We start from the raw sequence: 15703 nt of genomic DNA on the forward strand, positions 1-15703 counted from the left end.
CAAAAGATCTGGCTGGTGAAGACTGAACTGGTGGTGAGGTACATCGCCAGATTTCAGTCATCAATTGAAGGCATAGTGAAATGGTCTCATATGGTGGTGAATGCGACGGAGACCATTCACCACCGTATGTTGTGTATGTTGGATTTGGACTTCCAATGCTTTATTTCTAGCCTGGACACCTGGTGGAAATTTTACCATACTGTGGATGATGTGAATTTGCAAATGGGGTAAGTGTTGAGACCAGTATTCCGATTAAATCTAAGACATTTGTAATTCACTCTTAGAATCAAAAATAAAAATTATGAATTATTACAAGAAAATGTATTCCAAAAGCCAGTTATATCTGACACACCTCGTATACTTTTAACATAATATTTTAACATTATAGATGTCCAGGAGAAAATCATTCGGCACACAATATAATTATCGACAAGGAGTGTATGGCTATGTTTCGCCTACCTCCTGTCGATAATTATAATGAAACATTAATATTAGCATGCACCTACTTGTACTTTTCATATTCTAAAAGCCCTTCCAATCACACTGTAAGTATTTATATTCCTATTAAAACATTTTTTTTTGTTTTTATTTTACACATTTAAATACATTATTCACATATCTAACTATTAATTTCAGCTTAATACACTTTTCAACCATGTAAAAATTGTCATGACCATGTGCAATCATCCATTCACCACTAAGACAAATTTCAAATTCACCATCAATAGTTTAATAAATCAAAAATATATATCCACCCATCAAATTCATAAAAAAACCACATATCATATTGAAAATCTACCAAAAATTAAATCACTTTTTTCGAAACACTATGACACTACCATCAATAGAATCATCAACATAACACAAGAAGAGTATATAACAACTGCCATGCAGCATAGTGTAAGAAAAACTTTTTATAGTTCACAAATTCAAATAATTTATATAATTGTTTTTTGTCTTCTGTTTCAGTTACCAACAACACTGTGGAAAAACACACCTCATAAACCATCATATATCAACAAAGAATACACGTTCAACAAATTACTCAGAAAAACTAAATTTATCTCATCTTTTTTAAACTCATTGACATTGACACTGAACAACACGACAACAGACATACACACAGCATACAAACAAAATTTAAAAACTTACAAACAACATTTAGACATACTTCTAACAACACATCCACTACAAGACACAACATTAACCTTTGAGGAACTACTTAAAATAACAACAAACGATCAACACGAAATACCAACACATAACACACATAACACACACACACCAACTAAAATCAGCCCGCTACGTACATATATTAACGAATATTATATTTGATTTTTTACAATCATGACAAAATGAAAAAAATCCAAATGATGCTTCCATAAAAATAAAATATACAGTAAGCATTGTTATTACCATTATCATTTGTACAATCACTGCTATCATCATCATCATCGTCGACGTCACTATTCTGATCATCACTTTTGTTTATATTAATTGAGTCTATCCCAGTTAGCTGTGTGACTTTATGCTGCTCGATGTCACTTTTGTTTATATCCTGTAAGTATATACCTGCATCACACCTTTTTACAATGATGGAAATGTAGCGATGGACTCTACAAAATAGCAAAAAAAAAACATTTAGGTATAATTTGTTAGTAAGTACATTAATGTCGCCATCCATCATGATTGTTAACCTCCTAAGAACATTCACAGAATAGAAGACAACCTCCTCTTTCCAAGGACGTATTTTTTATAGCTGTAGGGTGGATGGTTATTTTTAAATAATTTTGCAAAGCTATAGTTTAGCATACGGTAACCGCATGATGTCATGAATTCGGACTTTCTGCGGTAATCATCTCCTCATCGCCATCCATCACGATTGTTAACCTCCTAAGTACATTCACAGAATAGAAGACTACCTCCTCTTTCCAAGGACGTAATTTTTATAGCTGTAGGGTGGATGGTTATTTTTAAATAATTTTGCAAAGCTATAGTTTAGCATACGGTTGCCGCATGATGTGACGAATTCGGACCTGCTGCGGTAATCATCTCCTCATCGCCAACCAATTCAAATGTTATCCCACAAAACGTTTTCACAGAATAGAAGACTACCTCCTCTTTCAAAGGACGTATTTTTTATAGCTGTAGGGTGGATGGTTATTTTAAAATAACTTTGCAAAGCTATAGTTTAGCATATGGTTGCCGCATGATTTGGAGTAAGTCAAAAGTTTTCAACGGGGGGGGGGGAGGGGGGGGGTACAAACGGTATATCGGTGCGGGATTACATGGGTAAAATACTGATTTTGACCCCACTACAAGTCTAATAGGCTTCCCAGGGGACTTAAAACTATTTGGGGGTATAGAGTAAGTTATGTAGAGTCGAGGGATATCTTTTTGAAAGCGGTAGTACCAAATTTGGATTTTTAGTAATTTTATTTCGTATTATAAGTGCCGGGCGAACGCAATTTGCATTACTCCGGTATAAACGATAGGCAATTGCGTTAACGTATGGCAAGCCATCAACACAATATTCCCTCTCTACGGTCACACTGCAACGAGTGGCCCCGTATTTCTTATTATCAAATTAATCTGATAACCGCTGGATTGTAATGCAATATCGTGGTGTTTTTCCACAGTGTTGTTGGTAACTGAAACAGAAGACAAAAAACAATTATATAAATTATTTGAATTTGTGAACTATAAAAAGTTTTTCTTACACTATGCTGCATGGCAGTTGTAATCACAAACTATACAAGCAAGTGATGGTGGTAAGCAAGTGCAATATAAACCCTACGATACCATTTAAATTCACATGCAAAGGTCATGGCATTTAAGTGTGAACATTGTCCTGCGGAATTCTGCAATCCATGGAGCTAATCAAGGCACAAAAAAGAGAAGGTAATAAATTAAAACTTAGATAATTTGATGTACTTGAAATATTATAATTTCTATTTTTTATTTTACAGCATAAAAATCAATGAACTGTGAAAACAGTTCGATGGATTATGGCTACAGGCGAAACCACCTTAATAAAAAAAACGCGCTTATTTGTAAGACCCCTTGGGTAGTGTGGAATTACACTTATATGTTGTACTCAATATATGAAGACTCAATCACATCCATCTGCAAGAATGATTCATACGTGTACGGAGGCTGCCATTTTGGAAAATATATGCTAACAGATAGGTAAATAAAAAAAAGTAGTATTTTATGGATAATGTTCCTGTATGTATTTTTTTATAGCTGAAATTTCATTTTAAAATTGTAATGTTGAACCAGAAAATGTTACTGTTGATGAAGGAGATTTTGAAGTTGATGTTTGAATATAATTTTGTAAATTTTGATTGTGATGATTTTTAATTAATTGAAAGTGGAAAAAAAATTTAAATTATTCAGTACATCGGTTCTTATTGATCTGAAATGAAAAAAAAAATAATTAAATTAGGTCTTAATAAAATAAATCTTTGCCATTAACTGAAGTATTTAACTATTTTATGCAAAATTATTTTATTATTTGAATTCATAAGGCTGAATTATTTAAGTTTACATTGTTTTAATACATAATATTATTATGTTATTCAACAATATACAATACGTTTTTGTTTTTATTATTTAAAACATGTTATAATTATTGATTTTTGAGTTCATAAATCTGAAGTTTAGGTATGTAATTATGTGTTACACTCATGCATCTAAAATACAATTAAACAATATAGGTACACTAGTATATCATCGTATTACCTATAGTCTATACTCTATAGGTTAAATGTGACTGTTTAAATATTTTTTTAACGATTAGGATAAATTTACATTTTATAAACTATTACTTTTATTTGTTTTTTACAGTATTTAATACATTTTTACAAAAAAGAATATTTTTTCATAAAAGAATATTTTTGCATATTAAAGAATATTTTGATGAAATTATAGAGCATAGAAACATCTTATTTCTAAGGTTTTAAGTGCATATAAATCCGGTCTCTACTTATGACTATAATGTTTTGCAAAATTGCACAACCATTTGCATAACCCTGATATCTGTTCATTGAATATAAAGTATTGATTAGTACTATGTGTTAATAATATTACAACACCGTAGGTGGTCTTCTACATGTACATTAGTCAGAATAGATGCAACAATATACTGATTTAGTATGATTTCACATATGAACCATGTTCAAGATTTCCTAACGAAAATGCGTATGGTGCGAAAGTGGTATGTGCCAAAAAAATTCTACCACAAGAACATTTGAAAACATTGGCCGGGCAACACTTCAAATTTCACTCTTGATTCTTTTGAAACAGCTGTTTAAAAAAATTAAATGTTATTGATATTAAGTAAATCACAATAATATGTATATTATATTAATTACAACTACTCTTACGGTCATACACAGTGCTGCACTAAGTTAATGTATTTGAGTTGCTGGCAAATTCGATAGCGTCCACCCTCCATGCTATCTACTATTTTATATCTGTGATATCAATTTCCTTTTGTACGGTATGTGAATGTGGCTACTGTTGTCTGTTCCCCAGCGATCGTAGCAGCTATTGTACTATATGTATTATAAAATTAATTATTTGTATTTGTATATGATTATAGTAATAATAATATAATAAGACAATAATAATAATAATATTTACAGATACTTACAAGATTCACAGATATACATAATTTAATCCAATTCATAGTGGTAGAGGGAGAGGAGAACAATACAATTAACTTTTTATTAAAATTATTATAATTATTTTTATTAATATAAATAATAAATATAAAATAATATTATATTATACTATTATTATACTATTATGATATTGTATACTATTATATATTTTGATTACTTATACTAAATAATAATTAATGTTTGCGGTTTTCCAAAGGGCGGAGTTCTATTAATCGAATAGGCATAGACACTTGGTGCTGTCCATTTCCAACTCCCTTACATATCATCTTATCGTACCTTATATTTAAATTTAAGTAGGACAATCCCTCCTATGTAATTAGTGCTTCCTTGCAGATTTGGGATTGTACCTTATTTATGCTAAACTATAATAACATCTTTATTTCTTAATACTAATTGTTTTACAAACATCATTGTTTAATCCTACACTATATTATATCCGGTACATATATGACGCACAAGTTCATTTCAATATCTAAACCTGTAGAATTATTTTGAATACATTACATTTTCATTACAGCAGTAAGTATGGATATCGAGCAGGATAAAGTCACACAGCCAACTAGTAAAGACTTACAGGATATAAACAAAAGTGACAATAGTGATGGTGAGAGTATTGATGATGATGATGATGATGATGAAAGTGATTCCAGAAATTTGAATACCAATACAGGTAATAACAATGCTCACTGTATATTTTATTTTTATGGAAGCATCATTTGGATTTTTTTCATTTCCAGTTAATGCATACCAATGTGACCGATGTCCCAGAAAGTTCAAATTTCAATCATTGCAATCACCTAGCAATCACCTGGTTGTTTGCAATCACCTAGCAATCACCTGGTTGTTTGCAATCACCTAGCAATCGCCTAGCAATCACCTGTGTCCCGCAATCACCGATCAATCACCTGTGTCCTGTGCAATCACCTAGCAATCACCTGGTTGTTTGCAATCACCTAGCAATCACCGAGCAATCACCTATATCTCGCAATCACCTAGCAATCACCTGTGTCTCGCAATAGCCTAGCAATCACCTAGCAATCACCTGGTTGTTTGCAATCACCTAGCAATCACCGATGCAAATATATTATGAATTAATTAATTAAATACCGAATAGTTGTGCGATCGACTTGAAACCTGTACCATTAGATTACAGACGTTTCAGACTACTATACCTGCTATTAGTAAAAATACTAAAAACCCTGGAGGCACCAAGTGGACGGCTGTAAGTTAGGCATCGGGCAGCGGTAATATTTGTGACCCCCCGTAAACCAAACTTCTCCGCCCAATGACTCTAACGGTATTCATTTCCGCAAAAATTTGAAAACTGAAAAGTATTCGGGGGATTGAGTTCTATACAATTGCAGTGTTCAAATACAGCGATTTGAGAGTCAAAGCACCCACCAATGCCGGGAGCAAACCACGAATCATCGACCTTAGACCTTATATAATAATTGAGCCATTTGTAGAATGCGCCCGGCATGAGTGGGTGCTTTGACTTTCGAATTGCTGTATTTGAACACTACAATTGTATAGAACTCAATCCCCCGAATACTTTTCAGTTTTCAAATTTTTGCGGAAATGAATACTGTTAGAGTCATTGGGCGGAGAAGTTTGGTGTACGGGGGGTCACAAATATTACCGCTGCCCGATGCCTAACTTACAGCCGTCCACTCGGTGCCTCCATGGTATTCAGTATTTTTACACGAAACTAGCAGGGATGGTAGCCAGGAACATTTGCAATAAAACAGTGAAGGTTTCAAGTCGGTAGTCCTATTATTCGGTATTTAATTAATTTTTATCATAGAAATTTGCACAGTTGCCGGGTGATTCCACGGTGCACGGCCAACTTACAGCCGTCAGCTCACTGTGTACAGAGTTTTTAGTATTTTTACACGAAACTAGCAGGGATGGTAGCCAGGAACATTTGCAATAAAACAGTGAAGGTTTCAAGTCGGTAGTCATATTATTAGATTTTTAATTAATTTCTGCTGTGTCCCGCAATCACCGATCAATCACCTGTGTCCTGTGCAATCACCTAGCAATCACCTGGTTGTTTGCAATCACCTGGTTGTTTGCAATCACCTAGCAATCACCGATCAATCACCTGTGTCCTGTGCAATCACCTAGCAATCACCGATCAATCACCTGTGTCTCGCAATCGCCTAGCAATCACCTGTGTCCTGTGCAATCACCTAGCAATCACCTGGTTGTATGCAATCACCTAGCAATCACCTGGTTGTTTGCAATCACCTAGCAATCACCTAGCAATCACCTGTGTCCCGCAATCACCTGGTTGTTTGCAATCACCGATCAATCACCTGTGTCCTGTGCAATCACCTAGCAATCGCCTAGCAATCACCTGTGTCCTGTGCAATCACCTAGCAATCACCTGGTTGTTATGTAAATATGTGCCAGCTGCATTTTGTAACCATGCATGCCGTTCAAATGCCGTGTTAAAATGCATAAACAAAAAGAGGACAGGAGTTGTTACTACAAGACAGATCAATGTGGGAGAAGAAATAACAGTATTTTATGGTCGAAACTACTTTGAAAACCACAACACTCTATGTAGTCAGTGTAAGTAATGCATGTTTTATAAATGGAATAATTAAATTATTTAAACCTCATTTTATTTTTTAGTGTCACATATCTGTTTGTCGGCCGAGAGTACTGCTGAAATATTGCAAGACGCGTCAGACGACCACCAATCTCCCGTACAACCGATCGTCAATGTTTGCACATCAACAACCATTCATGATGACCCACCAATAGTTAAAGATAATTACGCCAAACGTATTTTAAAATGTAAATTTAATTTTATATATTGTAGTTGTTTTGAACATTATTAGATGTTTTTTGCTGATTTTAGCTTTGAAATGCATTTCAACACGGTCAAAAAAAATTTTCCTGAGATCCCATTTACCAAAACACATCTTTAATGAGTACCGAAACTATAAGAATGTGTTCGACAAATTGTTTTTTTCGGACTGTAAGTATTTAACCTAGTAACCTTTGATACATGTAAGTGTTAATTTTCTCCATGTACTTTTATAAGGATAACATTATGTTTTATATTTTAGTGATTGCACAGGACACAGGTGATTGCTAGGTGATTGCTAGGTGATTGCACAGGACACAGGTGATTGCTAGGTGATTGCGAGACACAGGTGATTGCACGGTGATTGCTAAAATCTCGTTGTCCAGTATCGGACGCCTGGAGTATGGTCGATCGCCGATTGCCTAACTTACAGCCGTCCACTCGGTGCCTCCAGGGTTTTTAGTATTTTTACCAATAGCAGGTATAGTAGTCTGAAACGTCTGTAATCTAATGGTACAGGTTTCAAGTCGATCGCACAACTATTCGGTATTTAATTAATTAATTCATAATATATTTGCATGACGTCCGGGTGATTGCCGCGATTGCCCACACCTCAAGTTTATGACTTATCTCTAAATATAATTATTCTATAATAACAGCGGGATTCCCGCATACCGATAACATCTATGTGAACGCCGCCGCCGCCGCCGGCAACCATCCGCTCCTTATTAAAGTACTGTTTCTGTGATATATGCCAGTATGTCGGCCGAGAGTACTGCTGAAATGTTGCAAGACGCGTCAGACGACCACCAACCACCTGTACAACCGTCAGTCGAAAGTACTCATGATGTGGGAGATGTCAATGGTCAGTGTAAGAAATTGCATGTTTTATTTGCATGTCTACCGGGTGGTTGCAGCTAGAACGGCCAGACTTCAGCCGTCAGCTCACTGTGTACAGGGTTTTTATTTTTTTTTACATGCAAATGACGGGGAGGGGGTAGCTGGAGACGTGTGTTTTCTAATGCATAAGGTATCGATTTTTAATTAAGTTATTAAAGTACTATTTGCATGGCCACCGGGTGATTGCAGGGATATCGGCCAGACTCCAGCCGTCAGCTCAGTGCATACGGGGTTTTTGAAATTTTTACATGTTAATAGCAGGGATGATACCTGGAGACGTGTGTTATCTAATGCATAAGGTATGGTATCGGTCATTATATTATTCGATTTTTAATTAAATTATTAAAGTACTATTTGCATGGCCACCGGGTGATTGCAGCTAGATCGGCCAGACTTCAGCCGTCAGCTCACTGTGTACAGGGTTTTTATTTTTTTGTACATGAAAATGAAGGGGAGGGTAGCTGGAGACGTGTGTATTCAAATGCATAAGGTGTGGAATCGTTCATTATATTATTCGATTTTTAATTAAGTTATTAAAGTACTATTTGCATGTCTACCGGGTGATTGCACCTAGAACGGCCAGACTTCAGCCGTCAGCTCACTGTGTACAGGGTTTTTATTTTTTTTTACATGCAAATGACGGGGAGGGGGTAGCTGGAGACGTGTGTTTTCTAATGCATAAGGTGTGGAATCAGTCATTATATTATTCGATTTTAATTAAGTTATTAAAGTACATTGTAAACCTCATTTTATTTTTTAGTGTCACATATCTGTTTGTCGGCCGAGAGTACTGCTGAAATATTGCAAGACGCGTCAGACGACCACCAATCTCCCGTACAACCGATCGTCAATGTTTGCACATCAACAACCATTCATGATGACCCACCAATAGTTAAAGATAATTACGCCAAACGTACTTTAAAATGTAAATTTAATTTTATATATTGTAGTTGTTTTGAACATTATTAGATGTTTTTTGCTGATTTTAGCTTTGAAATGCATTTCAACACGGTCAAAAAAAATTTTCCTGAGATCCCATTTACCAAAACACATCTTTAATGAGTACCGAAACTATAAGAATGTGTTCGACAAATTGTTTTTTTCGGACTGTAAGTATTTAACCTAGTAACCTTTGATACATGTAAGTGTTAATTTTCTCCATGTACTTTTATAAGGATAACATTAGGTATGTTTTATATTTTAGTCTTACCTAACATACCACTAGTTAGAGATTATATTTATACAGAGGAAATAATAAGAAATGTGCAGAGTACGATTATTGTAAAAAAAAGAAAAACTAAAGTTATGAAAAATAAGTACTATTTTAGTAATGTAAGTATAATGAAACAAATAATGCATTACTTGTATCTGTTTCATACACCCAAATACTCAAATAATTTAAATTGATAACACGTGTATTTTACTACTTCCAGAATACAGTGAGAATTGTTGCTGCTGGCCTATCAACTGTCATCGGGATGTTTAAAGATAAAATAATGAACGTTGAGTCATTAAAATTATTTATTCAATCAACTGGTAATTTCAACATGAAGGTTGAAGATGTGTTAAATCAATCTTTGTGTCTAGTAAACACATGTTGTTTTAAAAACAAATTAAAAGTGGACACCAAAATATCAACAATCTTTAACATTGTCAAAGATGAAATTGACATTAACAAAACCAGTTTAGTTGATAAGGTTATAAATTTAAATGGGAACCTAAAGAAAAAAAATAAAAAAACAATTAACATAGAAAAAAATAAAATTATGAAAATTATTAATGGTGACACATTCAACTGTCTAGTAAAATTTGAACAGTCTCTGTAAGTAAAAGAAATTATAATAACAAATAACATGACATAAAATTAATAAATCAATTAATAAATCCATGTATACAATTTTTTACAGCTTATCTACAGTACCGATCAACGACAAAGATTATTTGGATATTAATTTTACATTATATTTCAATGAGAAAGATTTAAATCCAATTAGTAATTTATTGTCAATGAATATAATTACTAATTGTTTATGGGAATTATTTGCCAAAATATCAGAGGATTATCTTTTTATAAACCAAAAATCTAAAGCTATACATACCTATTTAACGTTTGGTATGAAAACTACATTGTACAAAACTGATTACGAATCACTGTAAGTATTTGTTTAATAGTGTGTATATTTTAAAAAATCATCCATAAATAAATCTGTTTTGTTTTGAAATTTCTTTCTTATAGGAACCAGAATCCAGAAGTAGGTGCAATTTTACACGAAATATTTAAGAATCTTGTATTGTGCAGTAAATATAACATCATCAACAAATTCTTAAATATTTATTCCCAATATGAATATGCAGTGCTCACACGTGCTGGAATTTATATTTACGAGTGCTATGTGCTAATTAAATTTCAGCAGATGATGAAAGAAATGGATGAATTTAGCGACAATTTAATGTTTGATCTATACAAGATTCCGTAAGTATTGTGAAACAAATTATACATGCATGCCAATAATAATACCTTTTATACACAGGAGACCATTTATCAATGAAAACGAATTATTGATTGATATGAATCATAAGTACTTAATGGTGTATACTGGGTTTGAGAATGAATACTTGGAATTCAATGAAGTCTTAACTGTGGCATGTGTACTTAGGCAAAACACATCAAACCCTAAACGTTCAACGGTATGCATAATAATATACATGTTTTACCTACTTATTTTAAGTTATTAAACTAATGTATTGATTCATATAATTTTAGGTCTATCACCATTTCAATGCCTTCATTTTAATAACATCCATACTCCATTTCCAATTAAATACAGATATTAATAAATTAAATTTTAAAAAAACTTTAATGAAATTGATTACAAAAGATATTATTTTTAGGGAACGTGATAACAAAAAAAAAGGTTATGAATATTATATAAATTACCAAAATCCTAATATAAATAAATTACTGTCCAGCAGCCAATTAATAACAATGGTACTTAATATAACTAACATAGAAATAACAAATTATTCGAGCATTTTTAATTTAGAAACTACTCTTTTAGGCAATAAATCACCGTATTTTAATACATCGTGTAAATACAATAACAGTTTGGATACCGAACAAATTACATTAAAAATGCAAAAAATTAAAAACTACACATACTCCTTGATTGTTAAAAATTTAAATATTGACCCAAATAAGTTCCATCTAAATTTTAATACCGAATTAGCTAAATATCGAAAAAGCCTGTATTCGTTGACAAATTATGTTAAGTTTCACAAATTTAGTAAAATCCCCAACCACAACTGCTGTTCTACAATAATGTTGACACCTGCAAAATCTGAAAAATATAGAAAAAGAAAAAATTTCTTGTCAACACATCAATTTTACAAAAGGTAAATATAATACTTAAAAAAAAAATATTTTGTAATTTTTGTATAATTATTTGAATTTTAGAAGGAATGGTGATCAACAAATAAAAAAATTAAAATATACAGTTTAAATGTTTTTAGTTATTTTTTTTTTACCTTACTATCCTGCTATATGAAAAATATATTAGTTGTACATGAGTGGGTGCTTTGACTTTCGAATCGCTGTATTTGAACACTACAATTGTATAGAACTCAATCCCACGTATACTTTTCAGTTTTCAAATTTTACCGCTGCCCGTAGCCTAACTTACAGCCGTCCACTCGGTGCCTCCATGGTATTCAGTATTTTTACACGAAACTAGCAGGAAACATAACACTCTAAAATCTCGTTGTCCAGTAACATAGGCCGGATGTCATGCAAATATAATATACTATACTTTTTTAGATAATTAAAGACTTTAATTTTACCTTACAAATTTTTTTGTAACATTGTCATTGCAAAATGGTATTTATTTATTTTTAATAGAATGCATTAAAGATGATTTGTTCGTCAATACTGCAATTCCCCAACGACGTTATTACATCAACAAGATTATATTATTATATTAGAACTTTTGGTTGTAGAATGGAATGCGCTTATTCATTAAAAAATGTTTTATTGATAAAAAATTGTAATAAAATTCAGCATTTATTCAATAAACAACTTAATGTATGTAACAGTTATTAGAATTTATCTACAATCAAACAAGAAACAGGTTATTTCAAAATACAAGAATGTGGGAAACATTATAAAATGTGTACAAGAGGTGAAGCATAAATAGTTTTTATAATTAAGTATAAATAAAGAACCCAGTATAAATAAATAGCATCAAAGTATACAAATCTGAAAACAGCCCATTCAAACTGAAAATCCAAAAGAACATCGCTTCATCGACAAATCTGGAACAATATTCATTTAGTATTAATATTTAATATAAATTATTTATTTATTTAATTATTATAACATATTATATATTAATTTTATTATTATAACATAGTTTATAAAGAAAATATTATTTTAATTACATTGTCAAATGCCTTGCATAGTTTGATGAAACTTGAGATTTGGAATAGAACACGTACCGACCACTTTTGGTGTTTTTTTTCTCTCAAAACGTTTGTCTCCGAGGACCATACTAACAGGTATTGCTATAAAATATAAATAATAATTTAAATAATTTAAATAAAAATAATATAGTATAAATAATGCATTTCTTACTTCAAAGTTTGCCATAGTCACGTTATGTGCTTTTTTTTTTCTGTGCTTCGACAAGAATGACGGGCTACTAAATTCCATTCCACAAATGTCACACTTATATGGATGGACACCATCGTGTGCATAATTATGATACCTAAGGTATCTCGCACAAGTAAATGTTTCTCCACATCTATCGCATTCATATTGTTTAGTCTCTGGGTTGTGTTTAAGGTTCCAGTGTTTTATTTGATTTGACAAGTCATTGTATGAAGCGTAGCAGTCGGGGCATTTAAATCGTTTCTGGCCTGTATGTGCCAGTATGTGAAACTGCAACTCGGACTTTTTTTTGTATGTTTTAGTGCAATATGTGCATGGGTAATATCGTTCATGCATGATTGCATGTCTACTTAGCCAACTTTTGAACTTGAAATTTTTGGGACACTCAGGGCACTGAAACAAATTGTCAGCATCATTCTCTTCACCGTCATCATCATCATCTCCTTCTTCTGCATTAATGGGATTATTCTCAAATTCATCACACATATTTACGGTATCATGGTATTTCGGTTTTTTTCTTTTAGGTGAAACATTTGTGGTGTCCGGTTCATTTGAATGATTGGTTGTTGATGTGCAAACATTGACGATCGGATGTAGAGGTGGTTGGTGGTCGTCTGACGCGTCTTGCAATATTTCAGCAGTACTCTCGGCCGACAAACAGACATGTGTCACTAAAAAATAAAATGAGGTTTAAATAATTTAATTATTCCATTTATAAAACATGCATTACTTACACTGACCATTGACATCTCCCACATCATTAGTACTTTCAACAATCGGTTGTACAGGTGGTTGGTGGTCGTCTGACGCTTCTTGCAATATTTCAGCAGTACTCTCAGCCGACAAAAAGACATGTGACACTAAAAAATAAAATGAGGTTTAAATAATTTAATTATTCCATTTATAAAACATGCATTACTTACACTGACCATTGACATCTCCCACATCATTAGTACTTTCAACAATTGGTTGTACAGGTGGTTGGTGGTTGTCTGACGCATCCTGCACTACTTCAGCAGTACTTTCGGCCGACAAACAGACATGTGACACTAAAAAATAAAATGAGATTTAAATAATTTAATTATTCCATTTATAAAACATGCATTACTTACACTGACCATTGACATCTCCCACATCATTAGTACTTTCAACAATTGGTTGTACAGGTGGTTGGTGGTTGTCTGACGCATCCTGCACTACACTTCAGCAGTACTTTCGGCCGACAAACAGACATGTGACACTAAAAAATAAAATGAGATTTAAATAATTAAATTATTCCATTTATAAAACATGCATTACTTACACTGACCATTGACATCTCCCACATCATTAGTACTTTCAACAATTGGTTGTACAGGTGGTTGGTGGTTGTCTGACGCATCCTGCACTACTTCAGCAGTACTCTCGGGCAACATACCACAAGCGGGGTTGCCTAAGAAGCTGCAATCTAAAAAAAAAAAAATAAACATTTTTATATACTGCATTTATTAGTCATGGTAACTAATAAGTTACCAGGTTCACTTTCAGGTGATGCTGCAATAATTTGTGTGTTGTCTGAGTATGTGCAATTTGCCTCTGAAATTAAAATATAAAAAAAGAAAATTAAAAAAAATCAAGTGCCCATGACTCTATAATATACAAAATTCAAAAAACTCACTACTTTCGTCAACACAAGTTTTACAATTACATAGAGTGTTGTGGTTTTCAAAGTAGTTTCGACCATAAAATACTGTTATTTCTTCTCCCACATTGATCTGTCTTGTAGTAACAACTCCTGTCCTCTTTTTGTTTATGCATTTTAACACGGCATTTGAATGGCATGCATGGTTACAAAATGCAGCTGGCCCGAGGAAAAGCATATCCTTTTTTAACCTACCGCTGTATATTAGTGAAAAGTCATTTTCTCCTGGATAGATGAATTCTTTTTCTATAAGGTATGTTGCACCTTCCAGTCCCTGTATGATAGTGCCTATAATCAAAAATTACAAGATGGTGGAAATTAATGGATGTTTGCACTGTTGTCAATGTGATAATAATTTTAATAAGTTTATTTTTCCAAGATCACATTATACATGGTTACAGGTTTTAACAGAACTGACTTTTAAAATAGCTATTGGTCCAATTTATATTTTTTTGTTTATTACTAAGAGACCCTTGTGCTACATGTACAATATTAAAAAAAATATTCATCTAAAGAAATTAGTTTATTTTTTAGAATTTCTTAAAATATCAATATTTTTTTGCATATATAAATGTGGAGCGTTATAACTTCTTTCAAATATTATTTCTTAAATTAGTAGATTACTTATGTATGACTTTATTAATTTTAAAATATTAGCCCTTATCCTAGCATAGAAATAAAACAACATACCTTTTTTTATTTGAACCGCAGCTACCACTGACAGTTCATCACGAGTCTTATTTTTGAACCTGGTATTCTTTACAAATTTAAATGTTGATAGTTGACTTAATGCAAATTGATACAGCTCTCTTTGATCATTCCAGATGGCATAATCTGATTTTGTGATCGGAACTAATGCGGTCATACCAGTGTTATGTGGTCGGACGCCTAACGCAGAACCCAACATTCTTGATGTACAGTAGTCATCAGCTGCGGCCAGCACATGGGCATTC

At 32.8% G+C, this 15703-nt stretch overlaps 2 protein-coding genes across 2 annotated transcripts; one reads left to right on the plus strand and one right to left on the minus strand.

Annotated features, from left to right (window-relative positions):
• The first annotated feature begins 9953 nt into the window (after nt 1-9953).
• LOC132932523 (uncharacterized) lies at nt 9954-11872 on the plus strand. The gene is made up of 5 exons (XM_060998910.1): nt 9954-10228; nt 10314-10559; nt 10643-10879; nt 10938-11094; nt 11861-11872. The coding sequence occupies exons 1-5, from the start codon at nt 9954-9956 to the stop codon at nt 11870-11872; spliced, it is 927 nt and encodes a 308-aa protein (XP_060854893.1).
• Nucleotides 11873-12576: 704 nt separating this feature from the next.
• Nucleotides 12577-14259, minus strand: LOC132932524 (zinc finger protein 70-like). The gene is made up of 6 exons (XM_060998911.1): nt 14178-14259; nt 13993-14118; nt 13804-13929; nt 13034-13740; nt 12841-12963; nt 12577-12714 (listed from the first exon to the last, which is right to left on the minus strand). The coding sequence occupies exons 1-6, from the start codon at nt 14257-14259 to the stop codon at nt 12703-12705; spliced, it is 1176 nt and encodes a 391-aa protein (XP_060854894.1). The 3' UTR covers nt 12577-12702.
• Between the last annotated feature and the right edge of the window lie 1444 nt (nt 14260-15703).

Source organism: Metopolophium dirhodum, chromosome 1 (genome assembly GCF_019925205.1).
Source record: "Metopolophium dirhodum isolate CAU chromosome 1, ASM1992520v1, whole genome shotgun sequence".
NCBI classification, from domain to species: Eukaryota; Metazoa; Arthropoda; class Insecta; order Hemiptera; family Aphididae; genus Metopolophium; species Metopolophium dirhodum.